The 25,281-nt window shown below is 40.8% G+C and overlaps 1 protein-coding gene across 6 annotated transcripts in view; it reads right to left on the bottom strand.

The window, feature by feature from the left end:
• Positions 1 to 749: 749 nt before the first annotated feature.
• The window catches only part of ercc6l2 (excision repair cross-complementation group 6-like 2), a 103,898-nt gene continuing 79,366 nt past the window's right edge, over positions 750 to 25,281 (bottom strand). For 5 of the 6 annotated variants that reach the window (XM_072281647.1, XM_072281648.1, XM_072281649.1 and 2 more), the window contains 9 exons: positions 21,638 to 21,783; positions 21,415 to 21,510; positions 18,980 to 19,079; positions 17,546 to 17,698; positions 16,323 to 16,403; positions 11,831 to 12,971; positions 10,086 to 10,240; positions 5,592 to 5,662; positions 750 to 3,462 (listed from right to left, as the gene is read on the bottom strand). In XM_072281647.1, the coding sequence (XP_072137748.1) occupies positions 2,559 to 3,462; positions 5,592 to 5,662; positions 10,086 to 10,240; positions 11,831 to 12,971; positions 16,323 to 16,403; positions 17,546 to 17,698; positions 18,980 to 19,079; positions 21,415 to 21,510; positions 21,638 to 21,783 (2,847 nt within the window). In that variant the 3' untranslated portion in view covers positions 750 to 2,558. Of the gene's footprint in view, positions 3,463 to 5,591; positions 5,663 to 8,065; positions 8,291 to 10,085; positions 10,241 to 11,830; positions 12,972 to 16,322; positions 16,404 to 17,545; positions 17,699 to 18,979; positions 19,080 to 21,414; positions 21,511 to 21,637; positions 21,784 to 25,281 lie in introns of all 6 variants that reach the window. The other variant, XR_011889538.1, reaches the window with a different exon arrangement.

Below are 25,281 nucleotides of genomic sequence, written 5' to 3'. Positions count from 1 at the left end.
GGAGGGGGAGATCTGAAATGATAGAAGACAGGAGGGGGAGGGATGGAGCTAAGAGCTGGAAAGTTGATTGGCAAAAGGGATACAAGGCTGGAGAAGGGAGAGGATCATGGGACGGGAGGCCTAGGGAGAAAGAAAGGGGGAGGGGGGAGAGGAGTACCAGAGGAAGATGGAAAGCAGGCAAGGAGTTATAGTGAGAGGGACAGAGGGAGAGAGAAAGAAAGGGGAAAAAATTAAAAATAAATAAGGAATGGGGTAAGAAGGGGAGGAGGGACGTTAACGGAAGTTAGAGAAGTCAGTGTTCATGCCATCAGGTTGGAGGCTACCCAGACGGAATATAAGGTGTTGTTCCTCCAACCTGAATGTGGCTTTATCTTGACAGTAGAGGAGGCCATGGATAGACATATCAGAATGGGAATGGGACGAGGAATTAAAATGTGTGGCCACTGGGAGATCCCAGTGGAGATGAAACCATATTCAGGTTGGAGGAACACCATCTTATATTCTGTCTGGGTAGCCTCCAACCTGATGGCATGAACCTTGACTTTTCTAACTTCCGTTAATGCCCCCCTTCCCCTTCTTACCACATCCCCAGCTCTTAGCTCCATCCCTCCCCCTCCTGTCTTCTCCTATTATTTCGGATCTCCCCCTCTCACTTTCAAATCTCTTACTATCTCTTCTTTCAGTTAGTCCTGATGAAGCGTCTCAGCCCGAAACGTCGACTGTACCTCTTCCTATAGATGCTGCCTGGCCTGCTGCATTCCACCAGCATTTTGCATGTGTAGCTTGAATTTCCAGCAGATTTCCTCGATGCTCTGTTTTAAAATTCCTGTTCCCTGAGAAAAAGACTATGACCATCCCTCATGATTCTCTACAAGGTCACCCCTCAACCTCCCAGACTCGAGGAAAAAAGCCCCAGCCTATCCAGCATCTCCTTATAACTCAATCCTCCCAGTCCCAATAACATCCTCGTGAATCTCTCCTGTACCCTGTACAGAATGACATTTCCCTATAGCTGGGCAACTTGAACTGCACACAATGCAGTAAGTGTGGTCTCACCAACAACTTGCACTGTTGCAACATGAGGTCTCATCTCCTGTAATCCACATCCTGACTGATGAAGGACAGACTTGATGGGCTGAATAACCATCTGCATTTCCCTACCAAATCTCAGAATCTAAGGACTAAGTAACATTCAACTATTAAGATAGTCCCTGTATAAAATAGACTGTGCGTCCCTATACTGTGGATTCTAGTTAGTTGGAACGCATCGGGACCAGCACATTTTGGCCCTATTAAGCAGCTGCCCCATTAGCTGAATTTTTGTGGATATAGTTACAAAGATATTAAAAAAGGCAAACTACCATATAACTGAGTAACAAATTATATAGTTAAGTGAAATACAGAACAAGGGTTAGAACACTACCAATACTACTGGTGGGTGTATGTCATATCTAACAATGACAGGTAACCTGTGTCGAAGAGTTTTTTAAAAATGGAAAGCCACTGCACTGTGGCAGTTTCACTCTCTCGACCTCAGAAGTCTGCGTCCAGTGGTACAAGGAGATATCATAACAGTGATTGCAGTGGATGACCGTGGCTTCTTCTGTGCCTTGTCACGCCCTTCGCTCCTCACGCAGCATTGCAGGACTGCTTTCCTGGCTGTTGGATCTCACTGCAGACCACCCAGACTACCGGAGTAGGATAGGCATGTCCCTAACTCACCGGGGTATAACACTTGCTGGCCACCCTCATCTTTCAAAGCAGAATACCGGGGTTTGACTGTTGTTGCATGCAAACAGTTACTTGTAGCCACTGGTCAGAGCTGAGTGTCTGGTGGGGACCAAAGGTAACATTCAAGATGACTGCTGATACCTTCAAATTTCACATTTCCAAGTCTGAATGCTTGAAACCACAATATGCAAAACAGTTCTGAATTGTCTTATGTCTCACCAACTATCAAGACAAAAGCACAAGCACACACAACTGATGCTATTTAAAAACTGTTCACTCTAAGCACAGTGTAGTGTCTAAAGGTCACATCAGCGCACACAACTGACACTAGTTAGAAACTGTTCGGCAACAATCTCCTATCCCAATTAAGCGGCAGTGATCCAAATAAAGAAAGGGAGTCCTGGCTAGTTTCTCGATTAGTTTTTGTTCTTCAATAAGTTGTCCCAAATAAGCGACTGCCCTGATTAACCGATGACCCAATTAACCAGAATCCACTGTACTGAAAATGTTAAATAACAAGTCTGCTTTTCAGAATAATGTTAAAGTATCAACTATAATGCAACAAATGGCTAACTTCCAACAGTATATTGTTACCTCGCCATTCTTTTGCCAATCTATGAAATGTATATACATCAACTTTGTAAAAAAGCAAGCAGAAATTCATTACTGCTTTTTTTCTTTACAGTTACTGCATTTAGATAAATTAAAACATTATTCATTTGTAGGTTTTTGCTTTGTTTCCCCATTGAAAGTCTGAAAGTTGTTTCTATAACTGGCAACCTGCCAGCGATGTGCCAGATGTTGAGCCACTGAAGCCATTCTCTAGATCACGTTTTCTTCCACAAAAACTTTTCATTCTTTTTCCAAAGAGAACCATCCCATTCTTTTTCCTTTCCCTTTGTCTTCAGAGGTGCACTTTCACATAACCTTTCTATCACTGAAAAATCTGTTAATGTACTAGCATACTCTTCACTACTTTTATTCAGAAAATCCCAGAAATCTTTAGGTTTGCTCTTTCCTTTTGGCACATCCCCAGAAACTTTCTTTGGCTTTGCTGTAAGGTTTTTCTTTCTGTTGAACAATGGATCCAGTATGGAGGTGTCACCAAGCAGCTCTGTGATGGAGTCAGTTTTGAGTTGCGTTATTTCGTGGTTGTTATCTGGTGTGCACTTTGGCTTGGCTGCTGGTGGTCCTCTTTCTTCATGTTGTTGCTGAGGTTTCACAGCCCCTTTGGAGCTAGTCCCACTCCCATCCAGTCTGCTTGCTGTAGTTGAAGGACTTGAACATCCCATATAGATTCTGTCGCCAATGCCTTCAGCAAAATCACTGGCAGATTTGTCAACCATCACATTATGTTTTTTATGAGGCTGTCCTGACATATAATCATGCTTTTGTGAATTAACTTCATCTTGCATTTCAAAATACTGAGCCATTTCCTTCAGGTTTTTTTTCCTTAAACTTCTTATTCTGCCAGCTGATGCTCCACAGATAAGATTAATTGTTTTATTTGTCTTTCTGTCAGAATGGCCTGAGGATGCATAGCCTTTTGACCTTTGCACTGTAACATTATCCTCAAGTTCAGCTTCCGGGGGCCTGACTGGCTGGATACTGTTCGACCTTGGACACTGAGTCAGGCTGGAGTCCCTCAGCATTTTTGGCTCCTGTTGTGAGGTGTTGATCAAAGCATGCTCAGGTAAATTTTCCACAGGGGCCAAGCCAGAGAGCTGCTTTCTGCAACAGAGATAGGAGCCTTTTTTAAAAAAATTAACTTAACTAAACAATTCAGCCCGAAAGAAAAGCAATAGAATGAGATGAGTTTTTATTTTGTTAAACGGTGAGAAACTGTCCAAATCACTGCATCTATTTTTGCCCTCTTTCCCTCAGTCTCCAACAAATTAGTTAATGCTCTGAAGTACTAAGCTGATGCCAGACAATGACTTAATCAACACCATAAATCTTTCCATTTGAGCATGTTGATTTGAAGATGAGTCATTTTTCTAGTTGAGCGCTGATCAAGCATTCCTGAGTATCTGACTAGTACCAACTAGAAAATGATCAACTACTTTGAGTTAGAATATGCAAACGAAGAAATCCATTGATTCTTGGCAGACTTCTGGAAGCACTTGCTGACAATATGCTTCCTCTTACTACTACAAATTTAACATGTTGGCTGAAAGTTAATTTAATGCCTTACTAACCTGATATACTGTGTATTTTTGTTGGGAGGCATGTTTGGGGGTGGAATGTCAGGACAGAGGGAGAGAGTGGGATGGGATGGGGAAGGGAAGTTGCACTGTATGCATTATTGAGATTTGTATATTATTCAATGCCTACATTAGCTCTATCATTTCATCTACTGGATAAATACATGTTTCTACACTTCCTTCAGAGTCTCCAAATGGCAGCCAACTTGCTCATTTTAACTTCCACTTCTACATGGCCTCTAAATATTTATTTAGGTTACAACATATGTACAATGAGAACATACTGGATGGCAAAGTTTGGCATTAATAGATACAAAGCCTTTCAAACTTAATTTTGGTTAATAATCTCAGTTTGATTGAATGGGTGACCCTTGGGTTTTAAATATAAAATCTTAAGGATTGTGAGACAGAATATGTTTCTGGGCACAGTTATGTTTATCTAACCAGGATGAAGTAGAAAGCCTTATTGCCAATTAACACACAATAATTAAAAAAACATGGAAGCATTACGAACACCTCCAACTCTCCTGATCTTACACTTCCTTCGACCTTCTTGTTATCACTCAGACATGTGACCCAGTACTTTTTGCTCAGTTTGGCAATATGCACAGAGTGTAAAATTTCCTTCAGTGCAAGATATTCAATACTTTCCTAATGTATTTCCTTACTCTGGCAACATAATTACAGCAAAAAAAAACAGTATTTTTCCTGTCACTACTTCCAGTTTAATATGTTGGCATTATTTTCAGATCCATTGCTAATTCCTATTTGCAAGCTCCTTCTTTGATGGTGGTCAGAGAAATGTGTTCACCGGGAATGCTTGTACAGCTGTACCACCAGATCTTGAGCAGGGACTGCCTGTATCTGCAACCCAGCTTTCAGAACCTGTGTGGGCTGTGTGCATTATTCAGCACAACATCCAATGAACAGCTGAACACAAAGAAAAATTTCACCATAACACATATGTGGCCTTTAGGCTCAAACATGATTACAAATAAAGGCTCAATTGTCATTTATCACATAATCAATTCATGCCTTGCCTTCAATTCATCATTGCACAATTATTGTATGATGGCAATGCCTGTCAAAACAAGGCTTCTTGAATCGGTGATCTAGACTGCGAAGGTGAAAAGGGGGGTCTGAAATCCTGTACAAGTATCCTTACAAAGACCAGATTCACAGAGGATGTGAAACGACAACGTAATCAGAAATGACAGGGAACACAATGGTACAGCGAAGTACTCAAAATGAAGCTCAGTCTGCATTCCTAGCCTGGCTCTGCAGCTGTGATTGCCTTTGACAAGTCCTGCACTCTGACATCTTTACAACTATGAAATGCTTTAAGAACCTGAATAGAAACAAAATGGTCAGTGGAAGAAAAGGCTAAGTATTTCCTGTATATGCATTCTGCTGCTGTCGCATCATTTTGGAAATACATTAAGTCAGCATGCCAATCAAGAATGTCTGTGCTAAGAACATCACATTACCAGTGTTCAGTTTCTTCTTGGACTCTTGCAAGTACAAAAAAGGCACCTATGGTGTCATCTTTAGGTTAAAGTATCATATGACCAAGCAAAGAGATAGTAAGTTCAGCTGCTTTAAAGAGAGGAAGCTGGGCCTTTGTGACCTCTGACTTCAGTCTTCAAGTTCACTCACCTATAGATTCCTGTGGGTGCATCCCTAATCAAGGTGCTGGTACCAGCTGCTTGTTGACCCTTCCCGTCTGTCTGTGGAGAAGGATACACAAATGACAGGTGTGTTAACTTCTGACCCTCATTTGTTTGGTGCTGCTGAAAGCATTTTTGAGGAGAACCAAGTGTATGACTAGCTTCATGAAGCATCGACAACAAAAGAGGTTCAACACTTTCAAGGTCGTAGTCATAAAGATTTCCATGACATCCAGTATATTGTTCACTCCAAATAAAGTAGCTGATCCAAATAAAAATATCACCCCATATTGTTTATAATTCTTAAGTACAATACTCCAGTGTAAAATCTGAAATAAAATGCTTTCTAACTAGTTTTCCTTAATGTGCTAAAAATCAGATTGGACTTTACATACTTAAAATAACTGAGTAATTAAACACAATTTAAATGTGTAGTTTTATCTTTTAAATAATTATTAAATTTAATTGTTTTATCACTTCTCAATTCTTTTAAAAAGCCTTTAAAATCTTCAAGGATCTGACAACTGTTTGGGGGGGGGGGGGCGTTGCAGTACAGACTTTTTCAGCTGCTTGAAGGCAGGACTTAACTGGTCAGCACATGATGCACAAGGGCCTGCTGCTACACATGGCCTTGCCACTTTGAACCAGGACAGCTTTGGTCAGCAAGTCAACACTGCCAAGGCCAGAGCAGGCAAGTCTAAACTTACTAAGTGGTGAGTGTGGGAGGCTTGCTAGCACCAGCAACTTCTGAATCTATAACCTTAAACATAAACTTTTAAAATGTGCAGGTTGAGGAACACTAGATTAACGAACACCTTTGACCAATCTAATGCTCCATCCACAGGGATTTATTTCATTGGATGGATGACAATTATGTAAATAGAATAGAAAAGCTGGAATTGTTCCCTCAAGGAAGAAACATAATAATGATATGCAAAAATACGAAGGGCTCAGGAAGTAAACAAAAAAGATCTGACTTGACATCTACAGGGCTGCCAGCCAGAAGGCACGGCATTAACATAATATGAGGGCAACATGAAGTTCTTTTTGCAACAGTTGATTAGGATTAGGAATGTACCACTTGCTACGGTAGCTAGTGTAGATTCAATAGTAAACCATGACCTACAAAAGAAAACGTAACAAATAAGTCTGAGCTGAAATTACAGAGGTGTGAAGAAAGAATGGGGCACAATAAGACCATTACTCCAAAATTGTTGGTGCAGATTCGAAGGGTGAAATAGCTTTCCATTATCCTACGGTTGGCTGCGGAGGCCAAGGTATTAGGTATATTTAAAGAGGAGGTTGCTACGTTCTTGATTAGTAAGGGCATCAAAGGTTATGGGGAGAAGGCAGGGGAATGGGGTTGACAGGATAATAAATCAGCCATGATGGAATGGCAGAGCAGACTCACAGAGCCAAATGGCCTAATTCTGTTCCTATATCTTACAGTTTTATTACACTTCATGCTTTGTTACATCTCAGTTACCTGACCCAAGCCCAATGGAAACCGAAAAAAAATATGTTGGGTTTGAGGCAATAACCAAAAACAAAAGTTTTCAAGTTCAGGAAATTTTAAAAATCTACATTGTTCAGCGTACCAACATGGAACACATGTCAGCACACTAAAATCTGCAGGGAGTGAGCTGACTGATAATTCCTTTAAGATGAGATTGATAGTGCAACTGCAACTGATCTATGAATCCAGACACAAAAGGTGGAGCCTGACCCAGCAGCAAATCCACTTGATCTGAGCTCTCAAATCCAGAGATAATGATTGGGTCCTAAACTGATCACAAAATGGTGATAACATTGCAGCCTGCTAACTAGAGGGATGGAGGTTGCTATGCCCCAGGTAACTCCATCCTCCCTTTTGACTACACAGTTGCCACGGAATTTATGAAAACAGTTATAGACGAGTATATTCCGCCCAGAATCATTCAGAACCTTCCCCAACCAGAAGCCCTGGATGAACCACAAGATCTGCAAGCTGCTGAGGGACAAGTCAGTGCCATTCAAGTCTGGTGACTAAGTAAAATACAAGAGAACTAGGTATGATCTCCCACTATCTTCTCACATGTGAAGCGGCAATTCCAGACCAAATCTGAACCACATCACTGAAGGATGCTCAACAGCTATGGCAGGCTGGAATGCTATCACCTCCTACAAAGTGATAACCAGTGACAAAGGTGACACAAGGCTACGCTCCCAGATGAGTTCAATGCTTTTTTCGCTCACTTTGACCACTGAAACATGGAGGAACTTTCATGAACTCCCACAGTCCCGATGATTCTGTGATTTCAATCTCTAAGGCTGACGTGAGAGTACCTTTCAGGAGGGCGAACCCACAGAAAGCATCGGCCCAGACAGGGTATCTAGCTGTATGCTTAAGACCTGTGCTGATCATCTGGCTGGAGTGTTTACCAATATCTTTAACCTCTCTCACTGGCAGTTTGAGGTACTCACCTGTTTCAAGCAGGCTTCAATTATACTGGTGTCCAAGAAGAATGTAGCAATCTGCCTCAGTGACTATCATGCAGTAGCACTTATGTCCACTGTGATGAAGTGCTTTGAGAAGCTGGTGATGAAACATATTAATTCCTGTCTGAAAGCAATTTGGATTCACTCCAATTTGCCTACCGTCACAACAGGTCAGCAGGTGATGCCATTTCATTGGCTCTTCATTGAAATCTGGGCAGCGAAGATGCATACATTGACTACAGCTTAGCATTCAATCTTATCATCCTCTCAAAACTAATCAATAAGTTTAAAGACCATGGTCTTAATACCTCCTTGTGGAACTGGATCCTTGATTTCCTCACTTACAGACTCCAGTCAATTTGAATTGACAACAGTAGCTCCTCCACAATATGCATCAGCACTAGTGCACCACAAGGCTGTGCGCTAAGGCCCCTGTTCTACTTGCTTTATACTTAAGACTGAGGGGCTAAGCACAGCTTCAATGTCATATTTAAATTTGCAGATGACATCACTTCCGTGGGTTGAATCAAAGTTGTGATGATTCAGCATATCGGAGGGAGACTGAAAATCTGGCAGAGTGGCGTTATAACCACCTCTCACTCAATGTCAGCAAAACCATGGAGCTGATATTTGACTTGAGGAGGAGGAAATCGGAGGTCATTAAGCCAGTCTTCATGGGAGAACCAGTGGTGGAGAGGGTCAACAACTTTAAATTCCCGGATGTTATCACTTCAGAGGATCTGCCCAGGATCCAGCACATAAGCGGCATTAGAAAGAAAGCATCTGCTTTCTTAGAAGTTTGTGAAGACTCAGAATGGCATCTAACACTCTGACTGACTTCTATAGATGTCTGGTGGAGTGTGTATTGATTGGTTACATCACAGCCTGGTGCACAAACACCAGACACCCTTGAACAGAAAAGCCTACAAAAAGTAGAGAATATGGCCCAATTCATCATGAGTGAAGCCACCCAAACATTGAGCATATCCACATGGAACGCTGCTACAGGAAAGCAGTATCATCGAGGACCCACACCATCCAGGCCATGTTCTCCTCTCGCTGCTGTCATCAGGAATAAGGTACAGGAGCCTCAGGACCCACACCATCAGGTTCAGGAACAGTAATCACCCCTCAGTCATCAGGCTCTCAAACGAGAGGGAATGACTTCACTCATCCCTTCACTGAATTGTTCCCACAACGTTAAGAGATTTACTTTCAAGGACTCTTCATCTCATATTCATTGCTTATTTATTTATTTATTTATTTTTGTATTTGCTCAGTTTGTTATTTTTTGCACATTGGCTGTTTGTCCATCCCGTTGGGTGCAGACTTTGATTCTATTGTGTTTCTTGTATTTAATGTGAATGCCCACACGAAAATGAATGTCAGGGTTGCACATGGTGACCTATGTATACGTAGGTTGATAATAAATTTACTTTGAACTTTGAATGCACTACATACAAAGTGGGCATTAGCATTATTCTTAGTATATCACCCCAAGTTCCAGCTTGCTCGAGCCTGGTTATCTGACCCAAACCTGACAGGAAGCAAATAAGTGTATTGGGTTTGGGTATCAAAACTGTTTAATTCCTGAGGCTTTGGATTGGCCATGGTCAGATCAGATTTTACTTTTATATCCTTCAGATTATAATTCTGAGTTATATAACTTCATTAATACAATATCATAAATTAGTGATTAACATGTTGATTGACTGAAAAAGATTTGTCCAAGATGATGTAAGAACTGAAGGTGGTAGTTTTAAAGATCATGGCCAGACTGAAATAATCTAGACCAATAACTGTTAGACCAAAACATTGAAGCACTAATCATTTGTATGGGTCACATTTCAGAAATATGTATATAACACACACTTTCAACCTATTAAAGTACATTTCTTTTGAAGACGTCAGTTTTATTTTTTGGACAAGATTCTGGCATTTTATACACATTTTCAAAACCTATTACAGGAGATGTCAAGATGATTCCTTTCAGTGCACAACTTACCTGAACTGTATGGCAGGTGATGTTTGCAGGAACCTGGGAATACTGCTTTAGTTCAAACACATCACGAATTGCAGTATGGGTCATTTGGTTCTCAGCCTTGCTGGACCCAACCACATGCTGGTTTGAATGAATGAAAGCCACTTCTTCTACATCACCTATTCATTGAAATATTAAACATCAGTTATCAAGAACTGGAGCTGCTTTAAACAGTTTTGATCAGGTGCCCTTCAGCAACTTATGTCCTTTACCTTGTTTCACAAAGAACTAACTCTTCTGGCTTGCCCCTTCTCTTGCTTTCAACCAATTGGGAGAAATTCAAATCATCAATGATGAGAGTTTTAAAAGGTTTAAAGTGCACCAAGATACTCTACCTTTATGAAAGCATGTTTGAGTGGAAGAACTTCTTACAGCAAGGTCTCTCTTGATTATCTGGACAAGTCTGAACCTAAAACCTACACTCTTTGATGAAAGTGGAATGCTTACATTTTTGGCTTATTCATCAATATGCTCTGCTTATTTTGAAAGGATAAGGATTGTACAAAATTTCTCTCATTGGATAGCATTATTTAAAAATCTTCACCAGGGTGAACAAGAGAAAATCTGCAAAAGCTGGAAATCCAAGCAACACACACAGAATGCTGAAGGAACTCAGCAGGCCAGGCAACATCAATGGAAAAGAGTACAAAAGGCCTCAGCCTGAAATGTTGACTGCACTCTTTCCCATAGATGCTGCCTGGCCTGTTTCACCAGGGTAACCCTATTTTGATGTAGAGCTGTCTGGATTAATCTCCCATACCAGCTGTAATTGAAGACGCTCAATATTTCTTTTATATGCACAATTTTAAGCTTTTCATGGTGCGCTCACATAACTGAAGCACCCTTGTAATTATAGGGACAGTTTTGGTCTTCAAAGGCAGCATTTTCCTGGAGTGGAAGTCCAAGAACAGTGAACGATCAGGCCTTGATTGAATCTTATCTGCATATTTGGAGCCAGAGTTAGCAATCCTCATAGTCTGGATGTCTCCAGAGTTGAAGATTCACCTATAAACAATTCTGCAAGCAACCCAAGAAAAATAGCTATGTGACTCGACAGGATGATTTGAGGCAGTCAGTGGTCATGTGATATATTGCCCTGGAATATGTCCAAACAGAATCGGCAACTCTATTCAGGTGAGCTGTTGGAGTCCTTTTCTACATTTATCACCATGATTGTGAAACGTATTTGATTGGAAGTGTTCCTGCTGCTCTTCGCTCCACACTGCTTTCCTTTATAAAAATCAAATGTGAAATAATACTTAAGATTTGATTGATTGCCTAGAGGTTGTAAAAGAATCCTGAATTGGCCAGAGTTGACATTTGCATGCCAGCAAACACATGTGCCACAGTTTCTTTAGCCTTTTAATTTGGAACTCTTAAGAAGGCAGCCTCACAAATTTAGCCTGTGCTAGTTAGACATGACATTGTTAGGCTTCATTTACAACACAAAATCAGGCAAAGCCTAACCCACAAAAATATTATTTTTCTAACTTCTGAGTTGGAAGTATTCATCTGCTTCACAGTTAATTCCCTTCAAGCTTACTGCTAGTACGAAGTACTTTCAGTGTCATCCTAACATTGCTCTTGTGAAACAGCAGTGTACAATTCATCTGCAATGCACTTTTATCCCTTACAGACACCAAACCTTTGCAATAGACAGACAACACATCATGACCACTTTACCCTTTAAATGAAAAATCTGTAGTTACCTAACAATTTGCTCACTGATGCCAACTGCTCCCTCTGGCTTTGTCTCCATTTCCGGTGCTTGGGTACAGTTAGATCTTTGGCATTTTCACTGCGCCTGTTGTGAGTTCCAAGCTGACCTTTCTTACGCTTTTTTCCCCTGTTATTTCTACTGATCTCATCATTTGCATTTAATCGGCTCCTCTTGGTGGTGATGTCATCTTCAGAGGATGAAAATTCCTCAATGTTGTATTGTGCTGTCACTTTTTTAACAATGGCTCCAGAATTACTTTTTATGTTTCGCCTGCCTGCTTCAGCACTGTCATCAGATGGATTGGACATTACATCTGGTGACTCTGTAGTTATTTCGATATCATCTGATTCATCGCTGATGCTGTCTTTCTCGTTCAACTGAGTTTTCAGTTTGGCCACACGGCTCAAGGTTTTCCCCTGTGTTATGTTGGGAGAACCATCAACAATGCATGGTTTTGCACCAAGGCAATCTGAAATTTTAGATGATAAAGCCTTTTTCTTACTGGAATTATTTTCATTGCTTGAATCCTCTGAATCTGTAGAAAGGAAGCTAAGCTGAGATTTCCTCTTGATAAGCATTTTTTTCCTTTGTCTGAACACTCGTGAGGTACTGACCACATTATTCTCATCCCTGCTGTTATTGGCTCCCATGTCAACTGGTGGCTCAGCCTTTCTTTCAGATTCAGTGGAAGTGCTGCAGTTATGCTTCGCCTGCTTAGGATGCCTACCATCTCCTTTCACTGTACAGCTATCTCGTGCCTGGTAACCAGGCACGTCTTTTCCCTGTGCCACAGCAGCACCCAAGCTCATGCCAGTTCCTGTGCTCTGCTTCTGCAATATTTCAGTATTAGAATGACAGTCACTTTCACTGGATTCCTCACTACTGCTTCCTTTTCTGTCAAAAAATCTGGCAAATCCACATTGAACTAATGTGAGCTGTCCACCAGTATCTCGATGGTGGTTGATTTCTACTGGATCCATTTTAGTTTTCTTCATTGAAGGTTCTGTTTCACTGTCACTGCTGAAGTCAAAAAATAGTTCTGACTTTCTCAAGGCTGCCCTGTTTTCTTTATTAGGCTGCATTAACAAGTTCAGGTTCGCTCCTTCCATTGTATTTCCTGCGTCGGTGATCTAACCATTGAAGAAAATAGCAAACATTTACAAATGTGCCAAACAATACATACAAATGCAACAGAAAATTGGGAGAAAAACCCAGGTCAGACAGTATCTCTGGAAAGAGAAACAGAGTTAACGGGCCAATATTGGTGGAAATGTACCTCAGAAATGCATGGATGGAGTAAACTTAAAAACAAACTTTGTAAGTTGGATTCTCTGATTTAGGCATGATTGTCCTTTCCTTCAGGGCTTTCATATCTACAAGCTTTGAGGTTCGACATGTTGTGCATTCAGAGATGCTCTTCTGCATATCACTGTTGTAATGGTTGGTTATTTGAGCTGCTGCCTTCCTGTCAGCTTGAACTAGTCTGGCCAGTCTCTGACCTCTCTTGTTAACAAGGCATCTATACCTAAAGATCTGTTGCTTACTGAATTTTTTTTTGTTTCTCGCGCTATTGTCTGTAAAGTCTACAGACTGTTATGCGTGAAAATTCTATGAGATCAGTAGCTTCCAAGATACTCAAACCACCCTATCTGGCACCAACAATCATTCCATGGTCAAAGTCACTTAGATCACATTTCTTCTCAATTCTGATGTTTGGCCTGAACAACAATGGAACCTCTTGACCATGTCTGCATGCTTTTATGCATTGAGTTGTTACCACATGATTGGCTGATTAGATATTTGCACTAATGAGGTGTACAGGTGTAAATAATAACATAGCCACTGAGTATAAAGTTCACACAGATTACACTGGACAACAAAGATTTTGCTTCCTGAATACCTTTAGGTGTATCTTATGAATTTTGGGCTACTGATCATGAAAATCACCATGAAATTTCTCTATCACACACTATTTTTTAATAAACATGTTTATTATTTCAATTCATAATTCAAGTCAATTAAAATGCTGCCTACAATGTAAGCTGGAAAGTTTCCTATCTTGTCCAGACATGCTTGGGCGTGCTTAGTTGGCCCGGCTGCTGCATGGCAGGACAGGTTTTAGCAATAATTATTGGGTTCAGGACTGTAAGGATGGAATTTGCTGTCACCAGGCACAAAAATTTCTATGAAGGATTTTGATATTTGAGACAGATGCTTCCCAGAATAACTGATGCCACGATTAAGGAAAGCATTTTAGTTGGTCCACAAATCAAACAGGTCATCAATGACAGGCAATTTGAAGAATTTCTAGTGGGACTGGAGAAAATCACATGGAAGGCATTCAAGGAAGTTGTTGAAATTTTTCTCGGCCTCTACACAGCATCAAACTACATGCAGCTGGTTAAAAGTATGCTTCAAGCATATAAGACCATGAAATGCAACATGTCACTAAAGATTCATTTTCTGTATTCCCATTTAGACTTCTTCCCAACAAATCTTGGTGCTGTTAGTGACGAGCATGGTGAAAGGTTTCACCAGGACATTGCGGTAATGGAGAAAAGATACCAGGGCAACTGGAATCCATCAATGCTGGCGAATTATTGTTGGACACTTAAGCGAGAAGCCTCAGACACTGAGTACAAATGAAAATCATTAACAAAATATTTTTAACTTAGTTGAACTATTGCAAAGCATCAGCACCATTATGCAATTAAACACATTATATTCAATAAAAGTTAATTTGTTGTTTCTCCAAATTCCTACATGATACAAGCAGTCTGAAATTATATTTGTGTTCATCTTCACGCAGTCTACCATAAACAAAAAAAATTCTGAGGAAGCAACACTTCTGAAAAAATTTGTTGTCCGGTGATATTTGGACGGAAGACTGCATATCTTGTGTAATTCTTGCAGCATCATTACAAATGTACAACTGAATGACAGCCAAGATGATGAAGCAATACTGTGCAATTCACCAGAGCCTCCCACGCCTCTTCCTCCTCCACATTTCTATCTCTCATCAATTTATCTTACATTCCCTATCTGTTCTAATTACGTGACTGAATGTTGTCAAAACACTACTAGGTGTACCCAAGATAGTCTTTCAAAAATTAGCAGTAAAAGAAAAGGAAAAGTAGGCTTCTAGCGATGCAGTGTCATTCATGACACTGGGGCATCCCAAAGTAAGGTAGAGTTGTGAGATGGTTTGGAAATGTAAGTACTTGTTAGAAATGTGGCACTTAGTTTGAATGTTGAATTCTCACAATTGGAAAAGAGATTAAGGCCAGGTAAACTGTTTCAGTGATTTGCCTAATGGATAAATATAGGTCAGGAAAAAATTATTAATTCTGAGTGCTTTTGAAATAGTTCTGCAACATTAATAACATCCATCCACCCAAGAGGATGGATCTCACTTTATTGTCACACTTCTAAACCATTTCATCAAATCTAACTTACTTTGGGATGGCCAAGTATTGTGAAAGATGTTGCATCTCTGACTGTCCAGCTAAACTTTAGCATTCCATTGAATGTCAGACTAGGTGTTTATACTTTTTCAGGAACTTAAGACTTTTCAATTTAGGAGGGAGTGTGTCAGCAACTGAGCCATCAGACATAGGATTTCATCATTGTGATAGATAACATTCACACTGACTACGTACATAGTACAGATTATTATATAGTGAGAAGGAGCATTACCTCATCAGCATCAATTCATCCTGAGGGTTATTCAAAACAGGGTTACTCAAAACATAATTCCAAAGGTGTAATAGGTATACTTCTATTAATGTGTTTTTGTTTGGAATTGTGGGATAATTTATACCTTTTATTGCTGATGTTTCAGCAGGACATTAACTGGGCGTTGACTTCAAACATCAGCATAGTTAAATTTTAATCCGGAAAGAACTTATGAATGGTCTAAAGAATAAATAAAGTCAATGTCAGGACCTCAACCACTTGTACAAAAAGGAATTTCTGTCCAATGGAAGGATAGACTGAGCAGGTAATAAATGTGGAGATGACTACTCAAACGAGCTTTTCACATTCCTACATCATGCTCTCAAAAACAGTTTCTTTCCAGTTGGAGTGCACAAAAGACTATTGAAACAACACTTCAACATTTCCCATGATGTTTTAGTTATTCACACAAGCATAAAATTTGGAGTCATCTGATCCACTAAAAACAGACGTGAGATATCTAGATGTCCCCAGATTATACACCAGCATGTATGTGATGAAATAGCAATCATCTTGTGAAAATTGTGAAGGGTTATGTAATCAAAGTCTATCTTAATTTCCAGATGAGCCAGCCACCCGGAACTTGAACAGCATTAACCTGTGGGAAAGTGAACTATTAACCCAGGAATGGCACTGGAAGTATCAGAAGGGTGAGGAGTCACGGGGTGGGGGGAAGGGGTATCATTATGTTCTGCAGTTTTCAGGTGAAGTATTGCATGCCTGCATGTAATGACAAAAAAACTCACTGCTTCCTGTCTTTCCACTGGAGGTTCTTCTCTCAACTGTGTAATGGCTGTCATCACTCCTGCTTCTACTTGGCCCTCCCTCTGTAAAGAAACATAAAAGTAATCTCATGGTTTAGTTACATTAAAAACAGAAGCGATCTACGTAATGAACAAGTGTGTCCTGAGATTTTCTGAAAAGCTCTATAAAAAAGTCTAAACCAGAAGCCACAAAAAAAAAAGTAAACCTATTCCACTTGATTGAGCTTACAATTGCCCTCTAAACATTTTATTTTCCTGCATGTAATGAACTGTGACAATCCTGTAGGTAACTTCAGGAAGTGATTTGTTGGTGTTGATTATGAGTAGTTGCTGCCCCCATTTTATCAACGAAGACGGATCTAAATCAGTACAAAAATTGTGCGGTATTTAAAACAGGAATATGAAAGAGCATATATTTAAATAATACTTTGCACAGTGTAAAGTGCTTCACAGCCCATTAACCATTGCTGTGGTGTAGCAAGTAATATAAAGCACTTAATCCATACACAAGATCAAGAAACAGACACATGATGAATGACCAGGCAAATTTATCTTTAGTCACTGGCACCATAAATGCATAATGCTGTTAAGTTTACTTATTGGATTCTGTTTTCAGACTTCCATTCCACTGACATAATTAAATTCTGGAAGCAGGGTAATGTGCTGGTGGTGCCCAAATGCATGTTTAAAAATAGCAACCAAAGATGAACAAGGCAAAAACAGGAAACACTGAAAATACTCAGCAGGTCAGGCCTCATCTGTGGGAAGAGAAACAAGGGCCAACATTTCAGGTCATAATTACAAAGAAGACAAACAAAATTTGTTAAGCTGCAGGGAGGCTCTCTTTGACAGGATAAAACCAGGGTGACCATGGGTTGAAGAATATCATGTTGTTTGCCACTTTAAGTTCTCATCCCACTCCGTCCTATCTGTCTACGTGCAATGTGACTTGGTGGGATTGTCCTCCTGCTCTGCATTTCATGAGAACGAAGGAGGGACAAGAGGGAAGGAGAGGAGGGGTGGGCAAGTGAAAGGAGAAGAAGGAAGAAGGAAGGAGAAGGAGAGAGAAAGAGAGCGGGACATGGATGTGTGAGGGAGATCAAGGGTGAGATTAAAGTGACTGGAAAGAGAAACCTTCAAAAACTATATTTCCCATTAAAAATTGCTTCTAACCTTTTTCAACAGACTTGAGGCTGCAGTCTCACCTGAATGATGTCCCGAGTCAAGCACAACCCCCCTATTCGAAGGCTGAAAAGATTCCGGACTCCAAATATTTCCCCGAGGTGCTCCTTTGATCCTTGAACTGCATTAAAATAGCGCCTTGCATTTTCACTTCCAACAGCAGCACAGTGCAGTTGCTAATAATTGAGAGAATAAATATTTCACAAGCAGCAGATTCAATAAAGCTTCAATGTTTTGTAATTTTCAGAAAGCTGACACACAGCTTTAATACGAGACAATCATCAACTCCTAGGCATATCTAATTTGGCAAACTTACTCAAGTAGCTGTTATCATTGTGGTTAACCACTGGCCTGGCAGAATGCTTTGAATACTTAATAGGTTTACATTCCAGTGCACTAAAGTAGGCAAGATATACTGACAATGCTTTGAACATTAATTGGTGACTAATATTTATGTGGATGGGGACATAGGTGGTTGTGTGAGTCAAAGGGCAGACAATTGTAAACTAATTTGTAATCTGATGAAGAGATCATGGGAATACATACTTGAAACAATCAAAGTGTGACATTGGGGGATTAATAGGAAGGATGGAGTCACAGTATCAAATAAGAAGAGACTGGAGGTGGGGAGAAGTGATCAGGTGGTGGGGTGGAGACAAAGCGGGGTGTACTGCCTACAGGAAACCCAATACAGTATTAAGTTGCTAGGGTGTGTTTTTCCACTGTCTCTTCCTGATATGGTCAGAAGCAATATTTCATAGGGAACACAACTATCCTATGCACAACTGACAAGGACGCTGCATTAGATCGCAATGCTGATTCTCACCTGGAAGTACCCACGCAAATTTCTGGAACGAGTCACAATGATCCAGAAGCAGTTATTATTGTGGTTCATAAATCGATTTTTAATTGCATATTGTTAGAAACAAGAATGTCTTAGGCGACCAAATTCCTAGACACTAATGCTTTCATTAATTCAGAATCAAAAAATCTCAGCGTGTTTTGAATCTAATTATTTACACTTTCTGCTTATGTTGGTTTCTTGCAGAGATATCTGGCAATGTAACAAAAATGCAGTTTCAACACAAGATGGATTTTGATGGATCAGAGAAAGGAGCTGCTCACAACGTCAGCTTTCTCATACATGGCAAACATATAAACAGATTTTGTTTTCCTTCATACCACCTCTACAAAATCTTCCTGACTTTCTTCCTGAATACCAAGACTCTAGCCCGGATACAGTCTAGTGGCACTAGCAGTCAGCTTACCCTCATAATTTTTTGTTATTGGCAATGCAAGTGATGACAGTCAGCTAGTGGGATGATGAGGTCAACATCATTACTCTGCACATGTTTGTATTAACGCATGCCCACCCATTCCTAGCTAGAACCACTGGACAATAATGAAGGGGTGTCTGTTTATTTTACATGAAATGCAGAGCACCATTATTTGCTCACCTGTTTATAAAGTTGGCGCAAGTACATGATTTCCTCAACTGTGCCCAATGAAATTAGACGAAAGACTTGAACATCTCTGCATTGACCAATGCGATAAGCTCTGTAATGAGATAGGGGAACAGTATTTGACCGAGTAAGTGCTGAATTCGTTGGTAATCTGTCAGGAGTACATGACAGCACAGTACAAACACAAGAGATTCTGCTGATGCTGGAAATCCAGGGCAACACCCAAATAAAATGCTTGGAGGAACTCAGCAGGTCAGGCAGCATCCATGGAAAGGAATAAACAGTTAATGTTTTGAGCTGAGACAGCAGAGTAATACGTTAAAGTTAAGAAGTCCATAAATTTAAAAAAGTAATAATTATATTAAAGTTTACTTGGACCCTCCCAAGTTCTCCTTGGAGCCCCTTTTCATTTTTCTGGTGTCAATACACATCTTTATGTTAGGAATCATATTGAATTATTGTATGTATGATACATTGTCTTCTCCAATAAAAGTTTGCAGAACTGATTTTAAGTATCACGTCCTCAGGTTATGACAGGTTCTCTTCCTGAGGACTGTTTGAATTCTGAACTGTCATCTGTTTCAAATGAACAAAATCAGTGTGTGGGAGAGGATCACAGAACAGCTGTGATGGGGAAGTGTGCGGACAGGGGAAGAGCAGTTGCCAGCCAGCCTCACTGTCTCAGTGCGTGAGTGAGCCTGTTCAGAGCTCCCAGCTCTGCTTGGCTCAGCTCACCTTGGGGTAGGTGGGGGAGCGGCAGAAAGAGAAGTCATGCAGAAATGCCCAATTCCCATCTGGCATTGCAGCCCTGCAACAGCCAGCAAATCCATCCCTATTTATCCTACCAGGCAGCCAAATACTCTTTTGTATGTACAGGGTGTCCATAAGTTGGGCACTCATAACCTGGGGAGGACCTGTATATGACTCTAATCGAGCTGCACATCTTTTTTAAACAGTTGAATCAATTGGACTTTAAACAAGCAATCAGTATTACGAAGAAGCTGAAACAGGGCCCTCAGAAAACAGCCTAAAGAGAGGAAAAGGGTTCAGAAATCAGAATACACAGAGGAGTTTTGTAGAGTGGTTGAAATCCACAATGTTCTGCTTGAGGTGATGGTGGAGACAAGTCATCTCACAGAATGAGAAGCATCAAGACAAGCATAAATTGCCAAGACACAGACTGTTATGGACTAAATACAGATAAATGAGAATAGGTAAGTAAGCATGTGGACAATAAGGGCACGGTGGACCATAATTCCCATTTCTGTGTTGACAACTCTATTATAACTAAATTCAGAAGATGGAGTAAATGCATAGCAGATTGACTAGCAGTAAAGTTAAAAAAAAGAATTAAGTCCAGAGGATGCATGCATCCTCTGACTAAACTGGTCCCCATCATGTGGGTGATGAATGGCCTTGAGTTTATCTGCAAGAAGATAGCAGCAGCTACCAATTAGCAGCCTAGAGGGGGGATCTTATTGAAACATATAAAATCCGAAAGGGATTGGACAGGCTAGATGCAGGAAGATTGTTCCCGATGTTGGGGAAGTCCAGAACGAGGGGTCACAGTTTGAGGATAAAGGGGAAGCCTTTTAGGACCGAGATGAGGAAAAACTTCTTTACACAGAGTGGCGAATCTGTGGAATTCTCTGCCACAGGAAACAGTTGGGGCCAGTTCATTGGCTATATTTAAGAGGGAGTTAGATATGGCCCTTGTGGTTAAAGGGATCAGGGGGTATGGCTAGAAGGCAGGTACAGGGTTCTGAGTTGGATGATCAGCCATGATCATACTGAATGGCGCTGCAGGCTCGAAGGGCCGAATGGCCTACTCCTGCACCTATTTTCTATGTTTCTATGTTTCCAGACTCTTTCAGCTTCAAGACCTTGATAAATTTCAACATAAAAGTCATCAGTTTTAGATAATTTGCTCTCTGTTTGTATTGGAACTGATCATTTGGCTCCAACTCATTCAAGCACTCAGTTTTTCTTCTCTCCATTAATACATCCTACTGGGTGTGTCCCACAGCCTTGTTCTTAGCAACAAATAACACAATTACACAATAACACAAATTAAGCATAATCACCAACTAATTGCTCCCATTGATCTACTTGGCTTGTTCTTGATGTATCACTGATATTCCTTTTGCACTGTCCATCATTCTCCCTGCTATCACTGCTACTTACAAGTAAATAGTCTTCCCCAATTCTCATTAAGGAACGCTGGGGTTGATGATGGTTTGAGCTGGGGGTGGTGGTGGTGAGGTTATTCACAGAAATGGAGAAATTACTAGATTGTTGCTTTTGTTGTCACATTTACAATTTGTTCGTTGCAGACAGAACTTATGTTTTCGAAAGCTTGGGAAATTCATGTCCAAAGGAAAATATAGGAAGCACGAAAAGAGGAATGAAGAAGCATTCTGAGCATATACCTGTCAATAGCTTGAAGGTCATTAGCTGGATTCCATGTTGGGTCAAACATTATAACAACATTTGCACCAACAAAATTCAGTCCCAAACCGCCAGCCCTGGAAGTAACAAAAATAAACTTAACTAAACAGCACCAAAATTTAAGAAGTACTTATCATTTACAGATACCACTTTGAATAAACAATTAACAGACAAGCGCACAATTTCAAATTTAATATATCTTACATTGTGGACACTAAGCAAATGTTGATATCTTGCAAGCTGTTGAATTCCTTCACTATCTTGACCCTCTCCTCCGTCTTGGTTTTCCCATCAAGGCGTCGATAATCCAACCCAGTAGCCATACAGTGTCTCTCCAGCACATCCAAAAGCTGAATGGTGTACAAACACAGAAGACAAGCATAAAGCAAGCTCCATTATTTCTGAAAATTGTTCACTTGTTGCTTACATAGGTCATGAGAAAAATGGAAATAGTAGTCACTTATCTGTTTATATCATGCATGAAAATATTGATAAAATGTGCAAGCACTTTTGAAAATGCTGCTTTTCTGTGAGCAAATAACTGATCTAAAACTGGAATTGCAAAATTCAAAAACTAAAATTACATCAGAGGAGGAGGTCATTCAATCCACTAAGTCTGACCAATCTCTGCACATTTATCATTTAATGTTAATATTTTCTCTTGAAGGGAATGCTGCTAAATACCTGAAAAACGGGGTAACTTTAACAACTCTACCACGCTTTGTAAATTTTTTCAAATGCAAACCACACAATATGGTCTGACTGGAAGTGAGTTACCAGTGACGTGCAGGGATCAGCACTGGGGCCTTTACTGTTTGTCATATAACTTGGATGAGAACGTCTGTGGTCTGACAGTAAGTTTGCTGAAAACATGAAGTTTGGTAGAGTTGTAGAAAGCAACAATTGTTATTGTTTAAATATATAGTAGCAATTGGAATGTAATGTAGAATAGTGTAAATTAACACATTTCAGGTAATCTACACTGGCAGGATGGGATCATAGCAGTGATGATGTTCAGGACCTTTAGAAACACAGAAAACCTACAGCACAATACAGGCCCTTCAGCCCACAAAGTTGTGCTGAACAAGTCAAGTTTATTGTAATTTCAACCATAAGCTGCTGGTACAGTACACAGTAAAAATGAAACAATGTTCCTCCAGGACCCTGGTGCTACATGAAACAATACAAAACTACACTAGACTATGTGAGACAGCACAAGGCCACACTAGACTACGTAAAGCAACATAAAAACTGCACTAGACAACAGACCTGCACAGGACTACACAAAGTGCACAAAACAGTGCAGCTGCTTTTATTAATAATTTACAATAATTAACAAACAAGACAATAGGCACAGTAGAGGACAAATTACGATACAGGTGTCCCCTGCTTTTCGAACGTTTGCTTTATGAAACCTCACTGTTACAAAAGACCTACATTAGTTCCCTGTTTTCGCTAACAGGTGTTTTCACCGTTACGAAAAAATCAGCGCACGATAAAAAATCAGCGCGCGCCCCGAGCAGCCACTCTCCCCCGGATTCGGAACGGCATTCTAGCCGACATTGCTTAAACACATGCCCTTGAGCAGCCATTTGCAAGATAAATTCTAAGGTATCAGAAAAGCCTAAAAGAGCTCGTAAGGGTGTTACACTTAGTGTAAAACTAGACATAATTAAGCATTTTTATCGTGCTGAACGAAGTAAGGACAACGTGAGTTTGGCTTGTGGAAGCTGACGAAGATGATGTTGAAGAGGTTTTGGTATCCCATGACCAAGAACTGATAGATGAAGAGCTGATGCAATTGGAAGAGGAAAGGATAACAATCGAAACCGAATGCAGTAGTGAACTGAATGTGAAGCAACTGCGTAAGATTTTCGCTGCAATGATAAAGTAGGACTTTAATTTTGAAACGGTACGTAGGTTTAGGGAATATTTGCAGGGTGGTTTGAGTGCTGACAAAGAACTGTATGATAGAAAAATGTGCGAGGCTCAGTAGTCAAGCAAGTCTTCCACATCAGCCACAGCAGATGACGAACCTTGACCTTCGACATCAAGGCGGGCAGTCATAGGAGAAGATGAGCTGCCTGCCCTAATGGAAACAGACAACGACTAGATGACACCTCAGTGTCCCACCACCCCAATCCCCAGGCCGCGGACAGATACTGATTCGCGGAGAATGCAGCGGTAGCCGGGAGGCACACAACACATCGTAAGAAAAAAGCCGAAATAAACATGCTAATTAATTAGGTGCTGCCTGGCACGTAATTAATTAGCATGTTTATTTCAGCTTTTTTCTTAAAAATGTGCTGTGTGCTTCCTGGCTACCGCTGCATGCTTCGCGGATCGGTATCGGGTCGCTGCCCGGAGGGTGGGGGCCACTGCACCACCCCATCTCCGACGACTCAGTCTAACACACCATAAACAGTGTGCTCGTCAAGCTGTCTTCCCGATTCCCCTGATACTACACTGTACATACATTATTTCTACTTTTATACAGGCTGTGTATTTTTACGTGTTATTAGGTATGATTTGGCAGCTTCATAGCTTAAAGGTTACTGGAGAGAGTGATTTTGCCAACAGCGCTTGCGTGAGATTTTCTGCCGAGAGCGCTTGCGCCATGTTCTTGCCGACGGCGCTTGCATGAGATTTTCGCTACGGAGAATAGTGCAGGCAATGATTGTGGAAAGGTATTTCTACTTTATATAGGCTGTGTATTTATCACATCATTCCTGCTTTGACTGTATGTTACTGTTATTTTAGGTTTTATGTGTTATTTGGCATGATTTGGTAGGTTATTGTTTGGGTCTGCGAACGCTCACAAAATTATCCCATATAAATAAACGTTAATTGCTTCTTCACTTTACGACATTCCGGCTTACGAACCGTTTCATAGGAACGCTCTACCTTCGGATGGTGGGGGAAACCTGTATAATAATAAATGATGTAGATGTCAGCCTAGACTCTGAGTATTGAGGACTCTGATGGCTTGGGGGAAGAAACTATTGCACAGTCTGGTCGTGAGAGCCCGAATGCTTTGGTACCTTTTGCCAGATGGCAGGAGGGAGAAGAGTTTGTGTGAGGGGTGTGTGGGGTCCTTCACAATACTGTTAGCTTTGCGGGCGCAGCGTGTGGTGTAAATGTCTGTAATAGCAGGAAGAAAGACCCCAAAGATCTTCTCAGCTGACCACACTATCCGCTGCAGGGTCTTGCGATCTGAGACGGTGCAATTCCCGAACCAGGCAGGGATGCAGCTGCTCAGGATGCTCTTGATACATCCTCTGTAGAATGTGGTGAGGGTGGGGGCGGTGGAAGATGGACTTTTCTCAGCCTTTGCAGAACACGTCCCTACCTTAGAAATTACTAGGGTTACTCATAGCCCCCTATTTTTCTAAGCTCCACGTACCTATCCAAAAGTCTCTTAAAAGACCCATCGTAGCCGCCTCCACCATCGTTGCCGGCAGCCCATACCACGCACTCACCACTCTCTGCGTAAGAAACTTAGCCCTGACATCTCCTCTGTACCTACTCCGAAGCACCTTAAACCTGTGCCCTCTTGTGGCAGCCATTTCAACCCTGGGAAAAAGCCTCTGACTATCCACACATGAGTGCCTCTCATCATCTTATACACTTCTATCTTTGAGTATTTTTGGGTGCAAGGTTACAGCTCCCCCAAAATGGAGTGTATTGTTCTGGTCACAACATTGCAGAAAGGATGTGGAAGCACAAGGAGTTCAGAGGAAATTTTTGGAATGGAGGGCCTTAGTTAAAAGAAGAGATTGGACAGGCTGAGAATATTCACTCTGGAATTCAGGAAGCTGAGGATGATCTTATAGAGGTATGCAAGATTA

The sequence above is a fragment of the Mobula birostris genome, chromosome 17 (assembly GCF_030028105.1).
Source record: "Mobula birostris isolate sMobBir1 chromosome 17, sMobBir1.hap1, whole genome shotgun sequence".
Taxonomy (NCBI): domain Eukaryota; kingdom Metazoa; phylum Chordata; class Chondrichthyes; order Myliobatiformes; family Myliobatidae; genus Mobula; species Mobula birostris.
The sequence above is the reverse complement of the archived record's forward strand: the minus strand, read 5'-3'. Positions and strand labels throughout refer to the sequence as shown.